Source organism: Pantherophis guttatus, chromosome 2 (genome assembly GCF_059756535.1).
Source record: "Pantherophis guttatus breed Tessera chromosome 2, ASM5975653v1, whole genome shotgun sequence".
Taxonomy (NCBI): Eukaryota; Metazoa; Chordata; class Lepidosauria; order Squamata; family Colubridae; genus Pantherophis; species Pantherophis guttatus.
The window spans coordinates 164,073,614-164,097,642 of record NC_142064.1 but is presented as its reverse complement, the minus strand read 5'-3'; the positions used below and the strand labels follow the sequence as shown (position 1 = coordinate 164,097,642).

The 24,029-nt window shown below is 40.8% G+C and overlaps 1 protein-coding gene across 1 annotated transcript in view; it reads left to right on the top strand.

Annotated features, from left to right (window-relative positions):
* RHBDF2 (rhomboid 5 homolog 2) overlaps positions 1-23,955 on the top strand; it is a 93,254-nt gene extending 69,299 nt beyond the window's left edge. Inside the window, exons 10-18 of the mRNA XM_034408570.3 lie at positions 1,106-1,180; positions 2,282-2,443; positions 3,074-3,180; positions 3,306-3,369; positions 5,548-5,642; positions 7,203-7,278; positions 8,282-8,382; positions 9,357-9,510; positions 22,196-23,955. Of these exons, the coding sequence (XP_034264461.1) occupies positions 1,106-1,180; positions 2,282-2,443; positions 3,074-3,180; positions 3,306-3,369; positions 5,548-5,642; positions 7,203-7,278; positions 8,282-8,382; positions 9,357-9,510; positions 22,196-22,618 (1,257 nt within the window). The 3' untranslated portion in view covers positions 22,619-23,955. The remainder of the gene's footprint in view (positions 1-1,105; positions 1,181-2,281; positions 2,444-3,073; positions 3,181-3,305; positions 3,370-5,547; positions 5,643-7,202; positions 7,279-8,281; positions 8,383-9,356; positions 9,511-22,195) is intronic.
* The last annotated feature ends 74 nt before the right edge of the window (positions 23,956-24,029 follow it).

The following is a 24,029-nucleotide window of genomic DNA, read 5'->3' as shown; positions in this document are numbered from 1 at the left end:
CAAACGCCCAATAAAACAACATGGTTCTTAACTAATATTTTAAGAATTTTTAAAAAATAATCTAATCTATTGAACTAGTCATGCACTGCTCTTTGTATCAGACAGGCAATGGACTGGCATCCAGTCAGTTCAAGCAGTGCTGACACTGGGAGCAGGACTCTTGTCTAATGATCTAAATTAACTTTTCTTAATCAATTGCCCTGCAGATATATTAGAACTATTATTCTCAGAATTCCCAGTCAGAATGGCCCATAGCTAGGTTAGCTGGGAATTCTATAGCTCCATTGGATCTGGAGGAGGCTGCCTAAGGGAGACACCCTGGATTTAAACTCTTGGGACTTGAAAGTTCAAAACAGCAGGTCAAACTGGACCTGGAAATTAACTCCCTCTCAATGTAGATCTTATCAGGTATTTACCGTACATCTAGCAGACCCAAACAGATGTGGCAACTGGAACATCTGAAAAAACTTTAGAATCCTCTAGTAGATAATATTCTGTGCTGAACACTAATTGGCCCAGTGCAAAAAACCTAAAATCTGCAGCCAGAGAAACTTAAGATTTGTATAATGTCTATGGAGATTCTCTGTCATCCTAGTCATGGTTGTCCCAAAGGTTCTTTTTTCAAAAGGCGAGTGGATTTTCTGGTTTTTCTTTGAAGACGTTTCGCTTCTCATCCAAGAAGAGGATTTTTGGATGAAAAGCGAAATGTCTTCAAAGAAAAACCAGAAAGTCCAGTTGCCTCTTGAAAAAGAACCTTTGGGATAAGATTGGCATACTTTTCTTTTAGCAATATAAATAAAGCAGTGAGTGGGCTAAGATTCTTTGATGCAGTCTACCCAGAAAATTGGAAGACTATAGATTCAAATGCAGGTTAGCAAAAAAAAAAAAAAAAGATTTAAAATAGTTTCCCTTGAATAAATATTCTTCAGTTTTCTATGAAACCCTATCTTTTTGTGAAAGGTTTTGAAAATGTGATGCACTCAGAAAACCACTCCTGCTGACATCTACCATTTGCCTTTATGGGGAAAAGGCCCCCTTTAATCTGTACCTTGAGGTACTTGTTATTTCTTTGACCTGACCTTGGAATTTCATCATTATTTTGCAGATACTACGAAACAAAGGCGTGTATGAAAGTGTGAAATACAGCCAACAGGAGAACTTCTGGATTGGCCCAAGTTCGGTAAAGGCTGTTTTTCCTTTTTTTTTTTTTTTTAATTGCTTCTAAAAAGAAATTTCTGCCATGTGCTACTCAATGACTCATTGCATAAGAAGTCTGTAACTTCCTGGTTTGAATTGATTGTAAGCAACTAGAGCAGAAGTAGAGACTCTTATCACACTCTACTGTAGATGTTCTAAACTACAACTAAGCAGATTCTCTTCTCAACAACCAAGCTGTAGTAACTTGAGCCTGGTGGCGCAGCAGACTAATAGCCTGTTATTAACATTCAGCTGCCTGCAATTATTGCAAGTTTAAATCTCCCTAGGCTCAAGGTTGACTCAGCCTTCCATTCTTTCTAAGGTAGGTAAATTGAGGACCCAGTTTGTGGGGGCAATAAGCTGACTTTGTATAAATATACAAAAGTATGAAGGCTATTGCTTAACGCATTGTAAGCCGCCCTGAGTCTCCAGAGAAGGGCAGCATATAAATCAAATTAAAAAAAACAACAACAACTTGTCATCAGATCTTAGTAGTGTGATTTTGGAGGTTCTGCAGGTTCAAAAAATGGATGGGAGCTGCATGGTGCTCACAGGTTGGCCATTATTCCCATCGGATCATATGGTCACCAGCTGCACCACATGAAAAATTAGACTGCTCCCTATCAGTGGGTGTGTTCTCCACCTCAGCATTAGCTGTTCCATTCCTCTCATACATTTTTCAACCCTAATTGAGAAAATGTGCCACAAAAAGAAGTATTTAGGTGCCAGCTGAGAATTGTAACTACTCCACGGAATTCCCAAGAAGAAGAGAGAATATTTTACATTTACATCTAAGAGCTGGTATAAGGAAGGGGACACATGCAAATTCTTCTGGAATGCACAACACATATTTCTACTTTTCATGAGACCTGGAAGAGGAAGAATACAGAACATGCATAGCAATCCATCTACCTTCCACAACAGTAACAAAAGGGAGCATGCAGTTTAGCCCTTTGAGTCATTCTCAATATGCATGGCTTTTGCTGAAGTCCTCCACCACTCACTGGGATGGGGTGGGAGGAGACGTTACATGGCAAAATCCTTATTTCTTGAATGTTTTTTACACTGCAACTTTCTATTTCAGATTGACTTGATCCATCTGGGAGCCAAGTTCTCCCCCTGTATCCGGAAGGACCAACAGATTGAGAAGCTGATTCAGAAAGAGAGGGAGAAAGAGCGTCACTCTGGCTGCTGTGTGCAGAATGATAACTCGGGTTGTGTTCAGACTCTGCGTGAGGATTGCTCGGTAAGAGCACATTCTGACAGCTGATAATGACCTTCTTCAGACTGGGGTTTGAAATGAGTTTGGCACTGCATCTTCCAGAATTCCCAGCCAGTAGGTTTCAAGTTGAAGAAAGCTTCCATGTGAGCTTCATGAGCTTTGAGAATCATGGTTTAATTCTGCCATTTTTTTTCTCTGTGAGGTTAGTGATCACTGTTTTCTAGAAATAAAGCAGAGGAAAAGCCGATGTACTAAAATGTACATTTAAATTCTATTGTAACAATCTCCTTTCAAATATTGTTAACAGTTCCATAATTATCAGTGTTTATGGGCTATGGCTGGTCATGGGATTAATATAGTTACTGTAAATTTTAGTAATAATTGAAAGTCACCCTCCATGTTTTCTAGACTTTTTCTTTTTTTCTTTATTTTTCTTCTACTGTACTTAATACTTTGTTATAGGGTAGTTATTGTACTTCAATAACATTCTCAGAGATGGTGATCATGGTCATAAGGCAGATTACATGTGGGAGAAAATTATATGAGCAGACTTCTAATGAGATTTTTATTCCTTTAAAAATCTGGATGTGTATTACAGAAATATTATTTGCGAATGCTGTTACATAGTTTACAAAGTCATTTTTTTCTCCATAGGAAACATTGGCCACGTTCGTAAAGTGGCCAGACTATAATCCACCAACTGTTGACCCCAGCAATTCAAGTTGGAGGATATCAGGAGCAGTTTGTTCTCAGGATCCCAGGTGAGACATATCCTCACCTCAACAAAGGTCACGTGCCTTATGAATAAGATGAGAGGGGGAAACATGGAATGTAAGATGTTAGGGAATTTCCAACTCTTCACTGCTATCTGTTTGTCTTCCAACAGGACCTGTGAGGAACCAGCTTCAAACCCACCTCATGTCTGGCCAGATGACATCACCAAGTGGCCAGTAAAGATCCTTCCTTGCTACCTACCTGACTCTTCCTTCCTATCTACCTACTTACCTACCTTCTTTCCCTTGAAAGAACTGAGTCTCATTGAGATTAATGGGGCTTAAATAAATCATCACTGTTAATTGTCTCACTAATTTCTATGTTGACTGAAAATGATTTTATGTGAGGATAAGAGCCTTGATAGTACAGTGGTCTAAGCACCCTGTTATTAACACAGCTGCCTGCAATTTACTGCTGGTTCGAATCTCTCCAAGGCTCAAGGTTGACTCAGCCTTCCATCCTTTCTAAGGTAGGTTAAATGAGGACCCAGTTTGTGGGGGCAATAAGCTGACTTTGTATAAATATACAAAAAGTATGAAGGCTATTGCTTAATGCATTGTAAGCCGCCCTGAGTCTCCGGAGAAGGGTGGCATATAAATCAAATTAAAAAAAAAAAAAAAGAAAGAAGGAGCTGCTTGTCTGCCTGGTTACCTGGCGCAGCACAGTTTGCTTCATAGAGAAGTCTGCCTAATGAGAGAAGGAACTGCGAGTTCCTGCATGCATGCTTGGATTTTTTTCTAAGTAATACCCATTTACCAAATTCAAACAGGGTGGATTCTGGTACCCTGTTTGTACTTCTTACATAGAGTGAAAGGCTGAATTGTAGCAAAAGAGTTTATTTTCAAGAACTAGGATAAAATGGTAGGAAAGTGTGTAGAGGAAAAATTGCTGTGTGGAATCCCTGGTGCTATCTAGCTTGGCTATTTGCTTTAGATATTTCATTACCCAACTAGGTAACATCATCAGTGCCGGTGAGTGTGGGTGTCTAGTGTTAATCCCTGGTTACATGAATGTTGGCAAACAATCAAGCAACAAATAAGGAAATACCAAGAAGAAAACCATATCCCCACCCAAACTGGCAGGACAAGCTGCGGTACATAAACACGGAGCAAACCTTACACTCACTGGGTGTCAGCCCTCCCAGGTAAACCAGACAGGAAACACGACTAGAAGAACTAATTCTATTTAATTGTAAGAATCTTACAAGTCTAAAAGTAGAAACTTCCCATAGCCACTTTTAACTGCCTGATCAATTAGGGCAGAGCCTTTCTAAGTTTCCTTCACTGACCACTAAGCTACCGAGACTTCTGCATCTCTTGTCTGCTTCCTAGGTATCATCTCTTCTCCTCATTCTCCAAGGTCCTCCTCACATTCCAATGGTGATGTTATCTGGTCAGGCAATGAAACAGCTGCAAACAAACAACCAAACTCAGGGAGCACTAAGGATTCCACAGTTCAACCCTGCACCAAAGATACTCTCTGCTGTTAGAATGTAGGAACTTCAGATGCATGTTTCTATGTAGCATGTGTGTGAAGAAGTGTCCACATATATAGCCATACCCTAGTCCAGTGGTGAAATCCAAATTTTTTTACTACCGGTTCTGTGGGCGTGGCAGGGGAAGGATACTGCAAAATCTCCATTCCCACCCCACTCCAAGGGAAGGATACTGCAAAATCTCCATTCCCTCCCCACTTCTAGGGAAAGGATATTGCAAAATCTCCATTCCCACCCCACTCGGGGGCCAGCCAGAGGTGGTATTTGCCAGTTCTCCAAACTATTCAAAATTTCCGCTAGCGGTTCTCCAAACTTTTCAAAATTTCTGCTACTGGTTCTCCGAACTGTTCAACATTTCCGCTACCGGTTCTCCGAACTGCTCAAAATTTCCACTACCGGTTCTCTAGAACCTGTCAGAACCTGCTGGATTTCACCCCTGCCCTAGTCCACTTTCCGATGCAAACAAGTCATAAGGATACAAGTAGGAATCTTTGTTTTCTGAGCCCAAATTTCAACAAAATGAACAAACGATTTTAACTATATGCCTGCTATCTTGGGATATTGTATTGATGGTGGTGTTCTTACTTTTCCATAGCCTAAAATATAACTCTATACCAGTAGTGCGTTTCACTTACCTTTGCTACCGGTTCGCAAATGTGAGCATGCGCACATGCACAGAGCATCCGTGATGATGTCCGGGTGGGTGGGCAGAGCCATCCACTGCCGCCGCTACCGGTTTGCCCGAACCGGGTAGAACCGGTTGAAACCCACCACTGCTCTTTACTATAGGCAGCTATGCAAAATTAAAACGATCCCCCATCCCTTTTCCCCTTTAATTGTAAACGTCTTTTATTTACAGATATGTACTGATCAGGTCAAAAGTAACCACACTGGTTTATTGCATATGGACTGTGATATTAAAGGAAGGCCATGCTGCACTGGAACCAAAGGCAGGTAAATGCTTGTGATTTGGGGAGCATCCAAAAATTGTTTTTAGCAACCATGAAAATGTTTCTGTTCCATTTTGGGATCAATTTTAAAGCCTGCCTAGATAGAACGTTTCCCATAATTCCCTCAGCAATGCTTGAGGTAAAGTGTGTTTGATTAACATGCATATTTAAAGTGAAGAAACATAGCTTAGTATTTTTCATGTTTTGTTGTTCAGATCTGCTATTTAATACAGCATTTGAGTCTGTTACTATTGTTTTAGAATATAGACCGTATCGCTCATTAGAAACATTGAAATCATTAGCCACCAAGCTATTTTAAGCCCCAGGAATGTAAATGAGACTTTGTTATGTCTAATTCACTCTCTAAACTCTCACAAAAGGTTCCTTATTTTGCAGCTTTTCAACTAACAGAGTTCACTCTGTGTGATCTTAATGCATCTGATTAAGAGAGTTTATGCCCTAATAAATTTGTTACTTTAAAATGCTTAGATCACTCAGAGAAATTCTAGAGCAGAACTGATCTTCAGGCAATTAAGAAGCTATCTGAGAATTCAGTTGGATGCTCTTAACTTGAAATAAAGTCATGTTGAATGAAATACAATTTAGGCTTAATTTGCATAAGATGAAAACAAATAATGGCTTAAAGTAGGTTATGGGTTTTGTTTTTGTTGACATATTTAGAAATGTACTTGAAAGATATCATAGCTATGTTCACATAACATAGAATTCTTTGAATATGATGATGGGAGTCTTTGCTAGGTAGATGAGGGAATCTGCTGTCCTTCAGATGTTGAGCTCAAATCTCATCAGGCTTTAACAGTGTGGGCAATGGCTTTGTTGTGATCATTAACACAAATCTTGATTGTGCAAGACAGGAGCTTTGTCAGTCCCAAACCAAGAATGACACATGATGATTCTTCCAAACTGCATTCTTTATTGTTTCACACTTAAAGACAAAATCTTGCCAGACTGAACACTCCAGTATTTGTAGCTACACTCTTTGGACTATTAAGGAGGGACTGTCTTCATCCTCTTTCGTTTATGCATAACATTTGGATTTAGTAACCTCTTACTGTTCTGAAATGCACCCCCTCCCTCCTCCAGTACATTCCATCATATTTGAAAATTAGCTAGGTAAATTATTATTGATTGGTGAGTTGCAAAATGATTTGAAATTGGATTATTACAGGCTGAAGCATGAAACTTAAGTGCTCTGACCATCTTGGAAGCCTTTCAGGCTCAAAGCAACCTTTTGGGTCTTTGAAGCTAAAAGGACTTCCAAAAAATTTCAAATTGCTGTTATAAGTTTGAACAAATGTTTTGAATTCAAAACATTTTGCCCATTGCTATTTTTAAATATGTACCCTGTTTTTTTACTTGTATAAGCAACCAAAGTGGCTCACAAGAATGAAATTAAATAAAAATATAAATTTATATATTTGTATAATATATAAATTATACAATTGCACTGGTTAAGTCGGTGCAATTAAAATCCATACCACTGAAATCAAGATAAAAGAAGGGATGATGAATTAAACTGACTCTATCACTCTCTTTATATTAGCTGTGAGATCACAACTCGGGAGTACTGTGAGTTCAAGCATGGCCACTTCCATGAAGAAGCAACTCTTTGTTCACAGGCAAGTAATGTCCTCAGGCAGCTTTCCTTATTTTGACACTTTCAAAGGGAGTTGAACTTCAGATCCCAGCAGCTGGATCATTTAGTGGGAGTCAGATATGGGAAAGACTATATAGGAGCCTGGTGGAGCAGTGGACTAAAGCGCTGTTAAATAGCACTTAGCTGCCAGCTGCCTGCAATTACTGCAAGTTCGAATCTCACCAGGCTCAAGGTTGACTCAGCCTTCCATCGTTCCGAGGTAGGTAAAATGAGGACCCGGATTGTGGGGGCAATAAGCTGACTTTGTATAAAAAAGAACACCGCTTGGGGGGTGCCAAAAGCCCTACTACGCAGGTATATACAAAAGTATGAAGGTTATTGCTTAACGCATTGTAAGCCGCCCTGAGTCTCCGGAGAAGGGCGGCATATAAATTGAACCAATAAATAAATAAACAATAAATAAATAAGATGTGTTGATGTCAAATGTTTACTCTACTTGTAGATTAAGGCTAGAAGAATAGTATTTCTTGTTTGGGGAAAGAGCTAAAGAGCTTCAGAGGAGGGACAGCACAAGTATCTGACCTCTTACTGTAAGTAGTTGCTAAGCCTAAGTGTCTAAGCAAGGTTCACAGAAGCTGCCTTGGTTTTCTGTTAAATATCCATAAGCTGAAGTAGTGCCAAGCAGGTCAATGCAGGTTTTGAAAAATGCCATGGCACCACACTGTTAGAAAGAACTGTGGTAAATTGAAAAGAGAGCTAGTATGCTCAGTAATAAATCTCAGGCATCCTTGAGTCCTACTGGGTCAAGAAGCAAGACCAGTGTTTTTCCATCATTTAGTACCTGTTTATTACACCACATTCTTCTAAAGTCTGGTGTGGTTTTCAATATATTCATTATCACAGCTTTTGCCATTTCCTGCAATGATGGCTGGGGATTCTGGAAGATGTCATCCATGACTGGCAAGCAGCAGGTTGGACAAGGGTTATCTACATAATTTAAAGACTTCTTTTTCTTCCTGTTCCAGGTTCACTGCATGGGTGAGGTGTGTGGCCTCTTACCTTTTCTTAACCCAGAGATTCCAGATCAGTTCTACAGGCTCTGGTTGTCTTTATTCCTTCATGCAGGGTAAGGGAGAAAAAAAGGGTGAAGTTTGATGCTTTGAAACTGCCTTTTTGTGTTTTTGTTGTGTCCATACTTTTGCATTGGGAATGTCAGGATCTTATCTCTTGTTAGTTGTTCAGTTTTCTTTTGCTGCTTGTTTGATTTTCTGACTCCGGGTGGGGTGGGAGGGGGTGTCAGAAAGTGTTGTTGATCAGAGCCAAAAAGCTAGAAATGAGGCCTAGCTAACTGATTCAGGCCTGGTCTTTCCTGGCTTTGCTCTGCAAGCATTCATACATTATTCCAGACAGAAATTCTTCAGCATCAGCAGTCAAAAAACAGTTTGCAACTATTCTGCACTTTAATACATTGGGGAGGGATTAATGGAAGTAAGAAAATATAAAGGAAGTGATAGAAATGGGATGATCCCAGTCAGAAGATGTCACCCACACCCTATCTAAAATATCATTAATGATGTAGGGTGATTATACAATCAAAAGGTTTTTTTTAAAATAAAATATCTTAGAATTTAATCCTTGATCCTGTTTGATAATTGGCTTGAGCAAGTGTAGCCCTTCAAACTTATCCGGATTTTTTGTTTCTTATGAATGAATTAAGTGGACCTCATGGGCTTCCTCATTTTTCAAGTTGTGTCTCTCCATAATCCCTTCACTTCAGCTGTATGAAATGATGGGAATGGTTGTGCAGATTCATGTTGTGCTACTCCTGTTAGGTAGTGGGAGTCAAAACTTTATCCCAAAGTACTTAAGATCAAACAAGTCTATGAAGAGGCCACAATCTATCTGCTTGTATTTTAACTGATTTCAGGATCCCTTGTGGCAATCCAGGCTATTTATCAAAGTGGCAAATGTTTAGCACAATAGTTGTAACCTGTAACACTGTGCAGGCTGATATTGTGTGCAGAGATGAAGGAGAAGGGCTTTTTTTTTTTTTGATGGAAAGGGGAACGTTGATCTGATTCAATTGTCTATCTCCCATAGGATTATCCATTGTCTGGTGTCTGTGATCTTCCAGATGACAGTGCTCAGAGATTTGGAAAAGCTGGCAGGCTGGCTTCGTATTACTATCATTTTTATCCTCAGTGGCATCACAGGCAATCTGGCTAGTGCCATCTTCCTACCCTACAGGGCAGAGGTAAGGACATTATTGGGGTTTTCTGTTAAAGAAGAATCTTCTTACAGTTATATGAATTAGCTTAAAAGCAATATTCTCCAGGTGCATTGGACCATGTTTTGCAGACCCAAATTTGAAAATGCTATTAAATCTTCAAAATCAAGCAATAGTAGAATATGATCACTGTAAACAATCAACAAGAATGTTTTGCATCCAGTACTAAATTCTTAAAGCAAAGGAATATAGAAATAAGATTAGTAAAAAGAACAGTTGGCATGACCCAACTGTGCTATCTCCTGAGTAGTTGGCAGCACGCAGCTGACCTAGATTGATCTGAAAAAGCTAAGCCAGATCAGTCCAGGTTACTCCAAGTATGGGAGACCGGAAAATGTGAAAGTTGTAAACTAGACTGGGAAAGCAAACCACTTCTGCAACTGCCAGTAAAATCACATACATGTGCTCATGATGTTATTTGGAGTGTGAGCTCCTTTTGTCACTGTGATATAAATACACAGAATTTTTAGATTCTGAGATATTTGAGGTTCTCAGAGTTTGTTGCAAAAATCACATCCAGAAAGCACACACAGATAACTGATTCAGCAGGATTCATTAACTTCTCTTTATATATATAATAACATATACAGTACCAACAGCAGATTCTTCCAATGTGGTAGAGAGTTACAGGCAAAAACACAGGCAGAGGAGAGAACAGCAGAGATGATTTTCAGTTTCAATTCAGCGGACAGACTAGTTCAAGACTTGTTTGCAGCTTCAGAGCTCAGAGTTTAATACAGAACTAAGCCACGTCCAGACGCCTAACTGTCTCCAGCGCCCAAACAGCCCTCATTGGCTGTTTTAGTTGCTATGCCTATACATTGGCTGACCTTCTTACCATGTCTCCATTCCAGTTCATGAATATTCTGACAGAGGTCACTGTTTGAGAGTACTATTTTGTTTACAGGACACTGATGTAAAAGTAGGGTCTACATTCACTCTACATGAGCAAAAGGCAGAATATGAAGAAATGGCTTTTAAAATCTTATATAACTACTGAATTTATCTTTTTCTCATACATACACCCTTCTTTCTCTATTTCCATTCTGGCTTTGTTCAGACAATCATCTGATCCTGCACCCCAATCAAATTCAGGCTTGCCACATATGTTGTCCTAATCATTGAAGACATGAACAATTGTTCAGTTTGAGAATTCAGTCACTTTATGAAACTGAAAAACAAGCCAGCAGATTTCAGTTAACTACAGCTTTTCATTCATTCTAAAGTGTGATATTATGGTTAAAGACTTTTGATCACTTAAATAAATAAATAAATAAATAAATAATTTTATTTCTATACCGCCCTTCTCCCGAAGGACTCAGGGCGGTGTACAGTGTATTAAAAGCCCAAAGACAGACATCAGTTAAAAATAATTAAAATTATTAAATAATTTCGGCTCAAATTTAAAACCCCCAAAATTTAAAACACCCAATTTAAAAATCATTACATTGATAGCCCGGCCTGGCAGAACAACAGGGTCTTGAGGGCACAGCAAAATACACGGAGGTCGGAGATCTTACGCATTTCCGAGGGCAGTTTATTCCACAGGGCAGGGGCTCCCACAGAGAAGGCCCTCCCCCTGGATGTCGCCAGCCGACATAATTTGGCTGATGGCACCTTTAGGAGACCCTCTCTGTGGGAGCGAACTGGCCGGTGGGAGGCTATTGGTGGCAGAAGTCGGTCTTGAAGGTACCCGGGTCCTATGCCATGGAGCGCTTTAAAGGTGGTAACCAACACCTTGAATCGCACTCAGAAGACCACTGGGAGCCATTGCAGCTCGCACAGGAGGATGTCACGTGGGCACAACGGGTTGCGCCCATAACCACCCGCGTGGCCACATTCTGGACCAGCTGGAGTGCTCTTCAAGGGGAGCCCCATGTAGAGAGCATTACAATAGTTCAGCCAGGAGGTGACAAGGGCGTAAGCCCAGAAAGGGCTGCAACTGGCGAAGCAGGCGAACCTGATAAAAAGCCCCCCTGGCCACGGCTGTCATATGCTCTTCTAAAGACAGCCGTGCGCCTAGGAGGACACCCAAATTGTGAGCCCTCTTTGTGGGGGGCAGGGATTCACTCCCAATAGTCAGTGATGGCACCAGCTGACTATATTGGGACGCCGGAAGCCACAGCCACTCGGTCTTGGAAGGGTTGAGTCTGAGCCTATTTCTCCCCATCCAGACCCGCACGGCCTCCAGGCAGCGAGACATCTCATCAAGGGCATCGTTGGGGTGGTCTGGGGTGGAGATGTACAGCTGAGTATCATCAGTGTACTGATGGACTCTCACCCCAAAACCACGGATGATCTCACCCATTTATCTCACATAAATGTTGAACAGAAGGGGCGAGAGGATCGACCCTTGCAGCACTCCCCATGCGAGGCGCCTCGAGGTCAACCTCTGCCTTCCTGCCAACACAAACTGCGAACCGTCGGAGAGGAAGGAGGAGAACCACCACAAAATGGTGCCCCCTATTCCTAACCCCCTCAACCGTTGCAGCATGATACCATGGTCGATGGTATCAAAAGCCATTGAGAGATCTAATAGGACCAGGACAGAGGAGCAACCCCTGTCCCGAGCCCTCCAGCGATCATCCTCCAACGCGACCAATGCCGTTTCTGTGCTGTACCTCTGCCAGAAGCCTGACTGGTACGGGTCCAGATAGATAGCTTCATCCAGGAAGCTTTCCCATGCCGGGAAAGCTGTCGTGCCACCACACTCTCAACAACCTTCGCCACAAAACGAAGGTTGGAGACCGGACGGTAGTTAGCTAATTCAGCCGGGTCCAGGGAAGGCTTCTTGAGGAGAGGCCTCACCACCGCCTCTTTCAAGGCGGCGGGAAAGGCACCCTCACTCAGAGAAGCAGTTATAATCTCCTGGAGCCAGCCTCGTGTAACCTCCCGGGAGGCCAGTACCAACCAGGAGGGACACGGGTCCAATAAACACGTGGTGGCACTAATCTTAACCAGAACCCTGTCCACATCCTCGGGAGCCACAGGATCAAACTCCTCCCAGATAATATTCTCAAGACCTACCCTCGTCTCCTCCCCCGGACTCATCCAGTCGGAGTCCAAGCCTTCCTGAATCCGAGTGAGTTTATCATGCAGGAATTGCACAAAATCCTCAGCTCGACCCTGCAAGGGATCTTCCCACACTCCCCCCCAAAGAAGGGAGTGGGTCACCCTAAACAGAGCGGGTGGGCGGTTCTCTGCAGATGCGATAAGAGCGGAAAAATGGTTAGATTTCGCCGCTTTTATCACGACTAGGTAGGTCTTGATATAAGACCTTACCAGTGTCGGTCAGAATCTGATTGACTAGTCCTCCAAATGCTCTCTAGGCGTCTTTTCCGACGCTTCATCTCTCTCAGCTCCTCGGAGAACCAAGGAGCCAATTGAGATCGGCATTGGGTCAGAGGCCGCAAAAGCACAATACGGTCCACGGTTCAGGAAATGAAGTCATGGTTTTGAAGTGAGCATCACATACTAAAATAATTATAGTTTTCCAGCGTGGACATTAAGAGGAAGTGTTCTTAACCCAAAAATTTGGTCTTGTTAGCATGCAAAAGGGAAGGAATGCACAAAGGGGGTTTGGCAGGACCATAACTATTGTTGGCATCCCAGTTTAGTAAACAGAGATAGAGGTCTAAAGGTTTCCCCTGTCCAGTTGTGACTGCCTCTAGGGGGCAGTGCTCATATCCAATTCTCAGTCAAAGAAGCTTCTCTTGTCTGAGAAAACATTTCCGTCATCATGAAAATACAGAATGCAATAACCATTCATGTAGAAGCAGTACCTATTTATCTACTCGCATTTGCATATTTCAAACTGCTAGTGTTGGCAGGACCTGGGTGACTAATGGAACCTCACCCCATCATACATGGGTCTTGAACCTGGACTCTCAGCTTTCCAACTGACAAATTCAGTATTAAGACAATGTTAAGGTTTGAGACCTGTGCACAAAGGTTGAGGTTCCATTAGTCGCTCCAGGTCCTCAGCCATTGTGCCGCCCAGTAAACAGAGATAAGACTACTTAAATATTAGATTTCTTTGTCATTTCTTGCCTTTGTCATTTCTTACCTTCCACAGTGCCAAAGAAACTGAACGATCTACTGAAATCAGTTTCTTGAGAACCTTGTGGTTGTATCTCATATTCTGAAAGTCAGGAAGCTTAAAAGTGTTTGTCTTTCAGTGATGGGGCCAACCCTCTGCAATCTCCTATTGCAGATTTCTCTGCCACCAACATTTTCCACCTTCCAGAAAATTTTTTAAAAATAAATAAATCAAAGCTTATCCAGAGAACTTTTGAGGGTTAATACCATATACTATGTTTGGGCTTTGTTTGTCTTATCCTTGTGTTTCAATATTTTATTCTACTTTCTGACTTAGTGAGCTACTAAGAACCCTGTGGCTCTGGCAGGATAGAAATATGATTAATAAATAAATAAATTGTAAAACATGTTATATTGCTGGAAGACTGGATCTGACTTGTGTTATTGAGTGGGGAGTGTTTTTTTTGTTTGTTCGTTGTTTCCAGCTTTCAGGTTGTCATGATATCAGATTGCAATAAATTGTAAATAAAGTTTTGGTTTTAGGATTTGATGATTAGATTTATTGTGATGACAGAAATATAAAAGAGATTTCTTTTATTATATATTTGTAACTGTACTGGAGAAAGTGAGAAGGTATTCCTTTTGCGTCCCTTTTCCTTTTTTGTCATTTTGACTTTTTCCTCCTTTGAGCTCCTCCCTCCTTTTCAGTTGTTTTCTTTCTTTTTTATTACCTTGCATTTAATCTTTAAAATTTAATTTAAGTTAACATTGTGGGGGAGGGAAATGAGGGGACATGTATACCATATGGGTTTGGGTTGATCAGAGAAGTGTCCCAAGTTAGCTTGCTAAAGATAGAAAATATTTTTAAAAAATATTTTTCTTAATATTACAAATCCACTTGTAAAACTAATGATGCCCTTCTTTATTGACCATGCGGCTGAGACTATGTCATCCCATCCCTATTCTCCAATTCCTTTCCTTTAGCTTCATGTATGCTTGCCTTCCGTCATAATTTAACATAGGATTTGGTGACTTCAACACCAAACATGTTGCTTCATAGCACTGGCATGAAAAAAAAATCTCAACAGTCTCTGGCAGACAGTGTCATGCCCCTGTTGGGAGTCTGACTCTGAGATGGAAGAGGAACAGCTGAGAAAGAGAGAGAGAGAGAGTGGCTGTGGAGGAAACTGGGGAAGGGCAAAGTCAGGCTGGGCAAAGCAGGGGAGAGGTAGAACAAGGGAGAGTGGATTTTGATGAAGACCAAAGCCCACCCCCTCCTCATCCTAGGACACACAGGGAAGAATGGAGAAGAGAGCAACGTGAGTCATGGCTTACAGGGGAGGAGAGGGCCCCAACTCTCTTCACAAGATACATCTGGAGCTGGAGTTTAAAAGAAGAGGCAAATGGGAGGGGCAGTTGTCGGGAACAAACACTGAGTTCGTGTTCCCTGCTTTATCTGAGTTCCTGGCATCCTCCCAGCTGGTTTGATATACTGCCGTGCTACTTCAAGTCTGGACTTCTTATCTTGCTTGCCCTGCCAGATTATTACCTTATCTTGCCCTGTTGGATATATAGTTGGAAGTTTTGTTTGTTTGCAGGTTTGTGGAAGAGTTTTTCTCCAGACCAGAGAGTAAAGGGATGTTTAGAGCTAATAAAGGGACTGGTACTTATTCTCTAGCTGTGTTGCCTTTGTGCCATGCTCCGGGTCATCACAGACAGAAATCACACAAATAGGAAAGCTAGCTGTGAATCACATGTATAGCAAGTTCTAATAGGTTCAGTAAATTAATATGACAGATGAGATCTAAGATAATATGGTTTCAGTCTTTAAAAAGGCCCAAACGTTTAAGTACTCCTTGATGCAAATCTGCATATAGAAAGCTAACATATGAGGGAAGAACAGTGTAATCTGTTAGTTTTGGGTGGGCAGGATTCTCTTTGCACTTAAAATTTGGGGATTATTCAGATGTGACCTCCAATTCCAGTTCTGGGAGAGTACTCTATTTACATTTTTATGTTGTTCTTCTGTCAATTGGAGTCCCTTTGCTTTTCTAGTCTGAAAACCCATGGACCTCTTTGAAAGTGTTACTGAGAAATAAATTCATTAGGGAAAGTTTTCAGAAGGAGCACTAAGCAATTCTCTTGACCACAGGAGCAGTCTTCCCTTTGTCTCACCCCTCTGCTTTCTCCTTGTTCTTGGCACACGGCTGGTGAGTCAGCTGGCCTGGCCAGCTGCCATTTGATTTCTGGCCCAGCGCAGACTGGGAAATCAGTGGATATTTAATGATGTCACTGCTGACATATGGCAACAAAAAGAAGTGCTGATTCAGTTTCTTTGACTGCTGATTTGAAAGGGAGTGGAGAAGAGTGGAAGGTTTGCTGAAAGGCTGTACCAGCAGATGGAAACAAGCCTTCCCTTTGGTTTCCCACGTCCCTTCCTAGTAGCCTAAGCAACAAAACAGTATACAAGATGTGATGCATAGCTTTCTGGACCAGTGGATGCCTACTCTTACATACTAGTTGCAAACCTCTAACTGAGAGCCTTTGGTCTTTATGCACTTCAAACCACAGGCACCACAGAAATGAGGGCGGCTCAGCAGCCTTTCCATTCCAGTGCAATGTTGGCCTGGGTAAACACACAGAGATGCACCTGCTCTGATGATGCCCTCTCATGCGCATGCACGCACACGCACACACACAGAGGTAATCTGAGGGCAGAGCAAAAACAGAAGTCTTAAATGGTCATTGTTTGTAAACAGTTGGAAAGTCTCATTTTTCAAGCAAAATTGTCAGAATTTGTTTAAAATGAAAACTGGGGTGGGGGTGTAATTCAGGAAAAAACAGGCTAAAGTGCTAAATGATTTTGTTGTTTGGAGGCAAAGATTATACGCTATATCAGTGATGGCTAACCTTTTCCGGACTGAATGCCAAAAGCATGCGTGCGCAAACACACACACACAAAATGCAATGCACGTGCGGCCCCTACGCATGTGTCCCGGTCCCAGTGCATGCATGTGCGGCCCCTGCATGAGCCCCATGCATGCGCACGTGCCCCGGACAGAGCCCCAAAGACCAGCTGGCCAGCAGGAGGCACACACGCATGCACAATGGAGCTGAACTGGGGCAACGGCTCGTGTGTGCACAGAGATGGCGCTGTGTGCCACCTCTGGCACACGTGCCATAAGTTCGCCATCACGGGACTATATACTGCTAGTATCAGGTATGGTAGAATAGCACCCGTGACACCTCCATTTCATCTATTCTTAATTTAAAAATGAAAATTTGCTTTGCGGTGAAGAATATTTGCCAAACTCCAGTCAGAATCATTAGAAGATTTGTATTAAGGAAATGGTTCCCATTATAAATTGTAGTGCCTGTTCATAACTGGGAAGAATCTACGGGCTTGAAACTGAAGTATAAGAGATTAATTAAATGATGTTTTCTATTAACTAAATCAAATACTGGGGCTGTGCAGCGCTTCAGATTTGACTTTGAAAAGGTGCTTTACAGTATGAAGGCAACTCATTGAAGAAGCTATCTTTGATTTTAAGATCATGGCAACTCACTAAAGTAGCTACTTTTGTTTTCTGATCCTGAAAAAGGTGCAGTTGTTTCAGTGAGAAGTCAGTAGCAAATATTTTGCACAGATAGACAGGTTTTCTTTTACTGATCTATGGAGATGGGTGATCTGCCTTACTCTCTATGTGAGGCAGAATTGAGACAAGATAAAGTTCTCCTAGAAGTAGTTTTCTATCTCCATGTGCCAGGCCAGCACGTGTTGGGTCTGTTTTTGTTTCTCACATGATAGTACACATGCCTTTTGAGTGATGTAAGAGATTGTTGGCTAATCTGAAGTTCTAACAGGCTGTAAAGGAGATCATTTCTCTAATCCCTTCAACAGCATCAGCCGTTTCTCAGGTGCTCCTTTGTTGGGAACATGAGGCAGCAAAGTACCAACTCATGGATAACCCCTGCATATCACCCGCAGTGATACTGTAGCATCATGACAATGTCCCCATCTTTTAACTGAAAAATTATGATGATGTCCCACCTTCATTTATTTGAAAACTGGCATAATTTAAGGTAGAAATCCTTCAGCTGACTCTGTCTCTTATCCACAAAAGAACAGTTTTTATCTTTTAGTTTTCTAATTCATTAGGGCATGTCAATTTATTTTTATTAGATTTTAATCCCAATTTTATTGATTTATTCATTGTTTTTCACATTTTTGAACTGCCCATCTCCATCAGAGAGGAACTCTGGGTGGTGCACAATAAAATAGAAAAATTATCTTAAAATACTGTATAAACACAGTACGTACAAATTAAAAATTTAGAAATTTGAAAGGAGGCAAGGATGATTAAACATTGTTAAAATTAGTTAAAAGGTGAAGGGAGGGCTTTCGAGGACCAGCCAGCCTACAACTATATGCTCCTCTGGGCTCCTCAGAGGAAGCCACAGAAATTATTTTAACCACTTTTCAGAAGGCCAGGAGAGTGGGGGCCTGCCTCACCTTTAGGCTTTAGGAGGGAGTGAATATTCCAGAGGGAGGGGCAACAGCAGAGGAGGTTCTCTTTCTAGAGTCCTCCAGTTGGAGTTCTTTAACTGACAGAGTTTGCAACATATCTTCCCTGCCTGACCAGGTGGGATGAGCCAATATAATGCGACAAAGATAGTTCTGTAGGGCTTTATAGGTCACAACCAACACCTTGAATTGAACCTGGAACCAAACTAGCACCCAATGCAATTCACAGAGCAAAGGTGTTACATGCAACCCTTCTTTCGGCACCTAAAATTGTTTGAATGGCCACATTCAATACCAGGTGAAGCTTCTGGAAGCTTCACTTAATAAGCAGGTTACTAACTTAACAACTGTAGCAATTAATTTAACAACTGTGGCAAGAAAGGCTATAAAATGGGGCAAAACTCACTTAACAACTGTCTCACTTATCAACAAAAATGCTGGGCTCAATTGTGTTCATAAGTCAACAACTACCTGTAATACCTTCTGCAACAGTAGTTCCAGTGATATTTCTGTGTCCTGCAAATCTATAAGCCTCTTTACTCAGCCTTTCCCATAATCAAGTAAAACGTCATATTCTTAAATCACTGCAATATGACTGGAATTTCTGGTACAGAGTTAAGAACTACACTTTTTCTTGAAAGGAAAATGCCTCTTGGATCAAATTCAACTCCAGTTGACATGTCCATTTTGTTTTCTTTTTAATAAAATGAAAGTGGTTATTCCTCATCCATTCAGATATTAACCAAGGTCAGCTCTGCTTAGATTTTTTTTTTTTTTTTATATCAGCCAGTATAACCAAGTGAGCAAAACATGCTTGGAAATGTATGAGTGAAAATTCTTGAGTTTATATTCTGATTGTTTTATCTTGTTCAGTGAATGTCCTTTTCTAGAATTTTAAATGCTGCAAAAACTCACAGGCAAAGGAAACATTCATACTGAACAAACATGTTCCGTGTCTTTAAAACAAGGTAGGGAAAATATGCAGTGCACGGCTTTTGGAATTCTTTCCAAAACTTTTACTGGATTGGTCATAAGAGGCATGTACTTTGAATACTGTACTGTACTGTAATATCTTGCATCTGTTTGTGTATACATGCGTACTACTCAGAATATGTGCATGTGTTGCTGTTTGTCTGTGTGGGTCTAATCAAGGTAGATGTGTTTCCTGTGTATTTGAGACCCTAATCAGAGCAGCAAGTGCATATGTGTTGTTTCAGATATTACAGTGTATATGCACATATACTGCTCTCCCTGTGTATCAATGGTGTGTATTTACATGTGTGCACCAGGAAGGAGAGGATAATTATGCTCTAAGGCAGGGATGGGAAACTATGGCCCCTTTATGACTTGTGGACTTTAACTCCCAGAATTCCTGAGCCAGCTGGAGCTTCAGTTCTGGGAGTTGATTCCACAAGTCATAAAGGGGCCGTTCTCCACCTCCGCTCTAAGGGAAAGTTACACGGAGGAGTTGTCAACATTCTGAACCATTGGCTCTCCCATGTACTTATGTACTGGGGACATCTTCGGGGGATTTATTTTCTGTAGAATCTTCAAGTATATCTAGCCCATTTCAAATGCACATTTTCTTTAGTCCTAAGAATGGACAAAGACCAAAGCCCTTTAATATAATTTCTTTCTGATATGTTTCATTAACGTTTGTGTGTGTACTTGTCTTCTTAGTAGAAAACTGAGAACAGTTTGAAATAAAATAAATGCCCTGTTATAGCCGAGCAGCTAATTCTGTTTGTTTGTTTGAGGAACCATTAATTTTGCCCATCTCACATGTTCTGACAAAGTTGGCAAGCTCCAATGCCCAGCAATTAAGTAGTGCCATCTTATAGGACCCTTTTCTGCAATGGCATCTGCCTTCTGAAACACCATTTTATGACTCCCACTGTGACCCTATTTAAATGAGCCCTTAAAACCTGGCTGGGTCCCCAGGCTTTGGGATAGAGGGGGCAAGTATGATGCTTTGAATGGTTTTCAGCTTCTTCTTTTAGTTTCTTTTTGTAGCAGTACCTTGCTTTTAAACTATTATTCTTTTTCTTTTCTTTTCGTTTCGTTTCTTTTTCTTTCTTTCTTTTTTTTTTGCATTTGTATTTGGTGAGCCACCCAGAATTGTGACAAATTAGGGCAGCCCATGAATTCCATAAATACATAGTGCTTCACATCCTTCACAAGATCTAGACAAAGCTTACATTCATTTAATCAGGAATATATTCACATAAACTGAATTCTGAGCATTGCTTTATTCTGTTTACATTTGAATGTGAATGCCATCATTTTCACAACAGAAAGAAGAAACAGCTATTCACAAGAATACTTGTTTATATTGAGCAATTCATATTTTAATGTAAAAGTGTTACCAAAATACAGAATGCAAAAGAAGTTTGCTTGCAAACTTAGTAGTGTAAATAAAGATATTATTCTATTAAAAGCATTAATAGAAACATATAAAATTGTTTTAAATTAAGTGTTGTATACTTCTCAGAGTTACTTTCATACAAATATGATAAATAAAAATGTTTCTGAATTTACATAGCCTTTAAAATTGCAAACTAGTATGGCAATAGGATGAACTGAAGACTGCAAATGAAATGAAATAAAATTCAGCTTGACCATTTCATTCATCTGTTTATGATTAAAAACACTTAGCTTTTGCATAGATGAAATTTTAAATTTTAAAAAGTTACATGCTTCCCAGCCCTCTGGTATTTTTACAATTGTATTTTAGATCTCTTTTTATTTTGAATCAAACCGTTGATTCATTTATCAATAGCCTGTTTCCTGACCAATATAATGTATGTTATATTAATTCCTACTTACCAAAGACTGAAATCTATCACAACTGGCTCTCACATTGTGGATAGATTTGAACTACAATTTATTTATTTATTTATTTATTTATTTATTTATTTATTTATTTATTTATTTATTTATTTATTTATTTATTTATTTATTTATTTATTATTTTTCATATTTCTATGCCGCCCAACTCTCCGAGGACTCTGGGCGGCTTACAACAAAGACAATATGAACAATATACAATAAGAGACATTAAAAAAACCCATACACACCGCTCATGGCCGGATCTCGCAAGATCGCAGCGGCGAGATCAACGGCCCCAAGCCTGCAGGAAAAGCCAGGTTTTCACCATTTTCCGGAAGGCCAGTAAGGTGGGAGCAGTCCGGGCCTCAGGAGGTAGCTGATTCCAGAGAGCTGGGGCAGCCACAGAGAAGGCCCTCCCCTGCGGACCCGCCAGTCGACATTGTTTAGCTGATGGGACCCGGAGGCGGCCAACTCTGTGGGATCCTACTGGTCGCTGGGAGCTATGTGGTAGAAGACGGTCTTGAAGATAGCCTGGCCCTAAGCCATATAGGGATTTAAAGGTAATAACCAACACCTTGAATTGTGACCGGAGACCGATAGGAAGCCAGTGCAGCTCACGGAGGATTGGTGTAATATGGGAGTACCTAGGTGCAGCCACGACCGCTCGAGCGGCTGCATTCTGGACCAACTGTAGTCTCCGAACACTTTTTAGGGGTAGCCCCATGTAGAGCGTGTTGCAATAATCCAACCGTGAGGTGACGAGGGCATGAGTGACTGTGAGAAGAGCCTCCCGATCCAGGTAGGGCCGCAATTGGTGTACAAGGCAAACCTGTACAAAGGTCCCCTTAGCCACAGCTGCCTTGGTGTTGCTCTAATCTCAGCTGTGGGTCAAGGAGGACACCCAAATTGCGAACCTGTTCTGAGGGGGAGGAATTTCGGAGGAATATTGTTATTAAAAACTGCTTGCCTTGATGACTTCTTCTAGATCAGAGAATTATCTCAGGAAAAGATTGGTTGTTCAAGATCTGAAGTGTGCTCATGCCCCTTAATTAACATACTGTGTTATGGTTCTGACAGAAGCAGTAGTAGGATAAGAATTTTTGGCAATTTTCTGAGGAATACTCTAAGCCATCCTAATTGTCAAAACTTTGGAGATAGAATACCTGCTAGCTTGTGTGTATGTGGGGTGTGGGGAGGAATGTCTCTTTGTTCGTCAAGGTATCTTGCTATAATTAATTTATTTTTTTCTTTCTATCCTAGGTGGGCCCAGCAGGATCCCAGTTTGGCTTGTTAGCCTGCCTTTTTGTGGAGCTGTTCCAAAGCTGGCAGGTTCTAGAGAATCCCTGGAAGGCTTTTTTTAATCTTTCTGGGATTGTCCTTTTTCTCTTTGCCTGTGGCCTTCTGCCATGGATTGACAATATTGCACATATATTTGGTTTCCTCAGTGGCCTATTACTTTCTTTTGCCTTCCTGCCCTATATCACTTTTGGTACTGCAGACAAATACCGCAAACGGGTGATGATCATTGTCTCACTACTGATCTTCGTTGGTTTGTTTGCATCTCTTGTGATCTGGCTGTATGTATATCCCATTAATTGGCACTGGACTGAGTATCTAACCTGCTTGCCTTTCACAACCAAGTTTTGTGAGAAGTATGACTTGGACCAGACCTTGCACCAATGAAGCATTAAGTGGATTTAGTGGAAAGGATTTTGAGGAACAAGGACAAAGGCAGCTATGCCTGTATAAAGCAGAACATCTTCATTTCCAGTTTCCTATTTGGAAGTTTTAAGTATCATTCATGAAACAGCATGCACCAAGTGCTGAAGTTGAGCAAGTGGGTAGTCCCTGCCATCTTTTGTGATGTAAAATATAACTAGGTGTAACTCTATGGCAATCCTAAATATCAATTAACCATTACCTGGAGAGTTACGAGTATAAATCGGGTTCATATCAGAACATTTCCCACTTATGTGCCTTGCATCAGAAGGCAGTCTCCATACAGCTTTGTTCCTGAGATCCCTTCCAGACATGAGCTCAGCCTTCGAGGTAAAGTTTCTTTTGAAGAACTGGCAAAGAATCCAAAGATATCATTCACCTGTGGGGCCGATTGGGCATTTGTGAGATGGAGGTCAGCCAGACAATGACTTTCAAAGACTGTATTAGCTATGGACATCCTGTTGAACTGTTTCCATTGACTATCTGCCAGTCTCTATGTTTTCCTACTTGAAATCCCTCCTTTTTATGCAAATCCTGGTTTGGGGTTCCTTTCCTAGTGCCATTTGGCGCAATATGGTGCAATATGGTGCTTGGACCTTGTGGCAGTTCTCCCTGCCTTAGTGCCTTTTTATGGTACTAGGAATTGTACTGTGAAAATAAACCCCATCTTTTTGTACAAGGGGCATTTTTATATGCAAATTCTTGTTTTACATTCACAATCTCTACGTCACTAGGGTCAAATACTTTTTGACCAAGAACATTGCTTTTAAAGGCACCTTGTCCTCAGTAAGAAATGCGGGTAGTTATTCCAATATTTACATTGGGTTGATAATGCAGCAACCTGTGATTTCTTTAAAAGAACACTTGAAGTATAACTCCTTTCTAAAAGGAAAGGAAGATAATCAGATTCTCTAGTGACAAAATGAGAAGTGTAAAAAATATTTTTGGTATAAATAAAGGAATTTAAATTCTATGAGGAGTATATGTTTTTGTATGCATGTATTTCTAACCCTCAATTAGAAGTATTGAAACTGGAGGTACATCTTCCCGGAGAACATGCTGTAACTACTAACTACGGTTAATTTAGAATTCTGACTCATTGTTTTGCCCTGAGCAACAAAGCATTCCAAAATCTTACTGTGCTCTAAGTGGTAATTTATTACAGCCTTTGATTGAGAATATTTTTCTATAATTATTGTTGCTAATGTGTAAATATTAGACTGTTCCTTTGATGAAACTGAACAATGTGTCCCAGTTGACACTGTTTATCTACTTTTCATTAAAGATCGTTTTGGAAATCATTTCTTTGCATCCAAAGTATATTAATTTTAATGCTTAACTCGTATCCCACTTACTCCCAAAATTGGTTAAAGCT